At 37.6% G+C, this 6,254-nt stretch overlaps 1 protein-coding gene across 1 annotated transcript; it reads left to right on the top strand.

Annotated features, from left to right (window-relative positions):
• Positions 1-337: 337 nt before the first annotated feature.
• Positions 338-4,447, top strand: LOC132843141 (uncharacterized). The gene has a single exon (XM_060866270.1). It carries the CDS (start codon positions 338-340, stop codon positions 4,445-4,447), a length of 4,110 nt encoding a protein of 1,369 aa, XP_060722253.1.
• Positions 4,448-6,254: the final 1,807 nt, after the last annotated feature.

Genomic DNA, 6,254 nt, shown 5'->3' with positions numbered 1-6,254 from the left:
TCTGTTTTATCATTGTATCTGTTGAGTTATATGTTCTCATTGATCATATAATTTATATTATGTTATACTGTTTATCCTATTTTAGATTATAATACTGACTGTTGTATGCTAAAAATGTGCAAGAGTTCATTGTGCGCATGTGTAAACAAATGGAACTTTTATTTTGAAACATGATTAACGCATACGGAAAAACTTAATTATACGGAAGTATCACTTCTCCCTCGTGCGCTGATGTTGTGCCAGTGCGTTGTGATGAGAACAAACAAATAAATAATATTGAGAAGATATCGGGATTGTTCTTTTGTTAATGAGTGACAAGAATCTATTGCACATAGACATGTCAGACAGAAATGAAACGTTAACAGGTTATGGGCCCAGGCACGCCAATACTACAGGAGGAAGATGGCAGAGGCTAGTCTTTGACGGAGACGAAAATAACTACGAATTATGGGAAGTAAAATTTCTTGGTCATCTGAGAATAATGGGTTTGAAAGAAACAATACTGTCTACCGGGGATATAGACGAAGAAAAGAATGAGGAATGCTACGCCGAATTAATCCAGTTTCTCGACGACAAAAGCTTGTCACTGGTGATGCGAGATGCAACTGATGATGGCAGGAAAGCGCTGCAAATACTTCGAAGTCACTACGCCAGTCAGGGTAAGCCCAGAATTATCGCCCTATACACTGAACTAACTTCTTTAATGAAGGAATCTAACGAGACGATAACAGATTACATTATCCGAGCTGAGAAAGCGGTAACTTCTCTAAGAAACGCTAAAGAAGTAATAAGTGACGGACTGATAATAGCCATGATCCTAAAGGGCTTACCAGATTCCTACAAACCTTTCGCTATCCATACTACACAGAGTAGTGAAGAATTGACTTTCACCCAGTTCAAAAGCAAAATAAGAAGCTATGAAGAGACAGAAAAATTTGAGGACAAACATAAATCTGACAATGTGATGAAGGTGCATATAGCATCTGTGACCTGCTATGGATGTGGAAACCGCGGTCATATTGCCCGCGATTGCCGCCAAAAAGGCGTACCTAAGTGGTGCAGCTACCATAAAAGTTCAACACACAGTGATGAGACATGCCGCCGGAGAAAGGACGAGCACAAAGATGAAGCAAAACAGGCTGTAGAAAAACAAGAGGAACATGAGGAAGAACAAACATTTGTGTTCAAGGTCAGTCAAACATTTCTTCCAGATAATATTATGAGAAATGGACTAATGGTAGATTGTGGAGCAACATCCCACATCTTAACAGAGAAGAACGATTTCACGAAATTTGATGAGAGTTTCGACCCAAAGTCACACTACATGGAGTTGGCGGATGGAGCCAGGATGAACAACGTGGCATTAAAGCGGGGCGAAGCAGAGGTGTTACTGCTGGACGTAGAAGGGAAATGCGTCAGGATTACTTTAAAAAAGGCCTTATTCATACCATCATACCCACAGAGCATCATATCCGTTCAAGCTGCTACGACAGATGGGGCCAAGGTGATTTTCCAGGAAGGACAGAATGAACTAATAAGCAAGGATGGAAATGTGTTCCGCATAGAAGAGCATGAGAGACTGTACTATCTGAAAACGGTAAATAACAACAAACAATGTGTTGATGCATCTGTCACTGATATGATGTCCAGGGACAAAGTGAATCTAACTTGTGATGTTAGAACATGGCATGAGATCATGGGACATTGTAATGTTAGTGATGTGTTGAAATTACCTGAAGTGGTAAAGGGTATGAAAATCACAGGTAATACCAAGCTAGAATGTAATGTTTGTACTATGGGAAAGTTCATCAACAGCAGAAATAGGAAAACTGATGCAAAAGCTGATGAGGCCTTAGAATTGGTACACACTGACTTAGCAGGCCCCATTGAACCGACTTCTCAAGATGGATATAAATATGCAATTTCATTCACAGATGATTTTTCAGGAGTAGCATCAGTTTACTTCCTTAAAAATAAGAGTGACGCTACTCTGGCGACAGAGAAGTTCCTTGCAGACAGTGCACCATATGGTAAAGTCAAATGCATAAGATCAGACAATGGCTCAGAATACACCGGCAATGCATTTCAGTCACTTCTAAGAGAAAAGGGTATAAGACATGACACATCATCTCCGTACTCTCCTCATCAAAATGGTACAGCTGAAAGACAATGGCGAACCATCTTTGAAATGGGAAGGTGTCTGCTAATAGAGAAGGGATTACCAAAAGTGCTGTGGCCTTATGCTGTCCAAACTGCAACTCACATCCGAAACAGATGCTACAATGACAGAATTAAGAATACTCCATACTTCATGTTGACAGGAAGAAAGCCAGACCTTTCTAAAATGTGGATTTTTGGATCAGAATGCTACGCATACAAACACAATCATAAGAAATTGGACTCAAGATGTGAGAAAGGAATATTCGTGGGATATAGTAAAAATAGCCCAGCTTATCTGGTATACAATCCACAGACAGGAAAAGTGTCACAACATAGATTGGTGAAATTCATTAGGAAGAGCAGTGCTGAACAGCAGACACAAACAGAGGAAGATTACTTTGAAATCCAAGGCTACAGAGAAAGAATACCGGATAGCGAGAACAGTGGTGATGCCCCACAAAGTGAGGAAAGCACAGAGAAACGGATTCTGGATGAAAACATGGAGAATATTAATACCGACAATTCAGAGGTGTTTGGGCATGATGGAACTATGGAAAGAGCAGATATAGAAGACAACAAGAACAGTACAGGTCTAACAGCCACTGCTAGTCAAAAACATTACCACTCAAAAAGAGAAAAGAGACCCCCAAAGTATCTACAGGATTACCTGACATACTCCAAAGATGATGTAACCAATGTGAGTGTCGATTATTGCTACAAAGCAGTGTGTGGAGTCCCCCAAACCTACAGAGAGGCCATTATGTCACCTGAGGCTTCCAGATGGGAACATGCTATGAAGGAAGAGATGGACTCACTTAAAGAAAATGAAACATTTGAATTGACAACTCTACCCGCGGGCAGAAAGACAATAGGGGGAAGATGGGTATATGCCTTTAAAGAGAATGCAGAAACAGGAAAAATCTTCAAGGCTAGGTACGTTGCAAAGGGATACAATCAAACTGAAGACATAGACTATCATGAAACATTTGCTCCCACTGCAAATCTCTCCTCGGTACGGGCATTAATGCAGATAGCTGCTCAGAACAACCTTTTTGTTCATCAGATGGACGTAAAAACAGCATATCTACATGCTCCAATAGAGGAAGACATATACTTAGAACAACCAGAGGGTTTTGAAGAGACATCTAATACAGGAAACAAGTTAGTATGCAAGTTGAAGAAATCGCTATATGGTCTAAAACAGTCTGGAAGAAACTGGTATAAACTTTTAAATGATCATTTGGAACAAAACAACTTTGAGAGAAATCAGTCTGATTACTGTGTGTATAGAAAGCAGATTGAAAATGAGACAATCATAGTGATCATATGGGTAGATGATTTAATAATTGCAGCAAGCAGTGAGGATCAGCTTAACAGTTTTAAAGAAATAATGAAGTCCAAATTTAACATGAAAGATCTAGGGAAAATATCTTGTTTTTTGGGAATTCAGTTTGAACAAAAAGATGGAGAGATTAAAATGAATCAGAAGAGGTACATTCTCAAAATGCTTGAAAGGTTTGGGATGTCAAACTGTAAACCAAAAGCTACCCCAAGTGAGTTAAAAGTGGGGTGTAATAGGGATGAGGAAGAAAACAACAACGAGATTGAGAACTTCAAAGAATACCGTGAACTTGTTGGAAGTTTGATTTATGCAATGACCTGTACCAGACCAGACATTAGCTGGATAGTCAGTAAACTGTCACAAACCCTTGCAAAGCCTAAAACACATGACTTAGTAGCTGCTAAACATGTCCTGAGATACCTAAAAGGTACGGTTGACTATGAGCTGTGTTTCAAGAAAACAGACAAGACTTTAAGTCTAATAGCATTCAGTGATTCAGACTGGGCATCTTCTGTAGAAGATAGGCGTAGCATTTCAGGATACTGTTTCAGCTTGACCGAACAAGGACCGGCTATTTCATGGAAGTCCAAGAAACAGGCAACAGTGGCACTGTCAACCTGTGAAGCTGAATACATTGGTCTAGCAAACACTACTCAGGAAAGCATGTACCTAACTCAACTGTTAAATGGCATGGACAACAGTGTTTACACTTGCACCACGATGTATGGTGACAATCAGGGGGCCATTTCACTGAGTAGAAATCCAGTGCATAGATCTAGATCTAAGCACATTGATGTAAAATATCACTTTATCCGTGATGCTATAAGTGAGGGAAGAATAAATATTGTGTACTGCCCAACAGAAGACATGGTGGCAGACATTTTGACAAAGTCTGTATCAAAAGTTACAATTCTGAAGTTCAAAGGTTTTCTGTTTGGGAACTGAATATTTGTGATGACATTGTACAGTACATGACTTAAAATGATGAGAACAAGTGGGGGTGTTGAGTTATATGTTCTCATTGATCATATAATTTATATTATGTTATACTGTTTATCCTATTTTAGATTATAATACTGACTGTTGTATGCTAAAAATGTGCAAGAGTTCATTGTGCGCATGTGTAAACAAATGGAACTTTTATTTTGAAACATGATTAACGCATACGGAAAAACTTAATTATACGGAAGTATCACTTCTCCCTCGTGCGCTGATGTTGTGCCAGTGCGTTGTGATGAGAACAAACAAATAAATAATATTGAGAAGATATCGGGATTGTTCTTTTGTTAATGAGTGACAAGAATCTATTGCACATAGACATGTCAGACAGAAATGAAACGTTAACAGTATCTACTCAAAACTTTTTTGGAAAGATATGGAAAATTATATTAGTAGAAAATTGGTTTGTGTGAAACTGGTGTATTTGATGTGTTTTCTTATTTTGAGGGAGATCATTTGGAAAGTAATAAACAATATATTATACAGCTATTTATTGTATTAGGAAAGTACCGTATACATAAAGTGGGCCCTTTGTAAACCAAATCTGTCCTATTTTATAAATGATTAAGTTATATAGTACTATTTTGGAAAAAGTAAAAAACAAAAAAAACTCAAAACATGTAATATTTTAAAAGAATTAAATTTTTTGTAATTTTTTCTCTCTTTTCTGGTAACCAATGTGACTGATACCTCTTGTCCGTGTGGCATTCATTTTGTGTTTGTCGTTATGCAATTTAAAAAAAAAAAAAAAAAAAAAAATGCCAGAGACCCGTACTGCGGCTGGGACCTCAGTGCTGAACGCTGCATTGCTATAAAAAACATTCATCCAGATACACACAGGTACTCAGCATATACTTGCTGGCTCCTGTAATATACTGTTGTAAGGAAAAAAATCATTATGTGGTGTGCTGTTGTAGGAAAACAGGCAAAAAGGAACAATGGGTGTGATAACCTGAAGTTTATCTTTTAACAATTATTAATTAATTTTAATTATTAACTTATTAATTGTTTGATTTTTTTATTAAATTACAACACATTATAAATCTATTCATCACAGTACTTTACAGTATTTTTTACTCTTTACTGACCTAGATTATATGGAGCTAACAGTAACGTATTAAAATGAACAGATTAATTTAAACCCAGCCAGTGGTTTCAAAAGTATTCACATTCATTACTCAGGTAGAAGTACAGATACTAGGGTTTAAAAAGACTTATGGAGAAGTTGAAGTAAAGTGTAAAAGTACTAAAGAAGTAAAAGTGTAAAAGTACTGGTTTCAAAACTACTTTAAAAAAGTATAAAAGTAAAAGTAATGTGTAGCACCCTGCACACCCAAGGAACTTGGGTGCATACAAAGAAAGTTCACTACAGTAAGTGTAGGATAATAGAAAAACATTAAACTTTATTTAACAAAGCATTAAAATAATTTGAGTCATTCACCCTGACTGGAAACAACCCACAAGGGCAACCTCCTTCAAATGGTATAATCAACAGACAAAAGATAATGGAGCTTCCTACAGGGAAGAGTAGCTTCACTGCAAACTGAATGAGCGCAGCAATCTCAACCCCATAAACCCACCACAAATCATTAATAATACACCCTCAAAATCAATACATCACACAAAACCTGTTTGGGCTCCATCAATCCCTGTCTCAGATTCCCCAAAGAAGTGGTGGGAAGCTACCCAAGGGGTATACCCAAAGGGTACAGGAAAACCCAGAAGATCAATGTTCTTAAAAGGAAAAAGAAAA

Source organism: Tachysurus vachellii, chromosome 1 (assembly GCF_030014155.1).
Source record: "Tachysurus vachellii isolate PV-2020 chromosome 1, HZAU_Pvac_v1, whole genome shotgun sequence".
NCBI classification, from domain to species: Eukaryota; Metazoa; Chordata; class Actinopteri; order Siluriformes; family Bagridae; genus Tachysurus; species Tachysurus vachellii.
The sequence above is the reverse complement of the archived record's forward strand: the minus strand, read 5'-3'. Positions and strand labels throughout refer to the sequence as shown.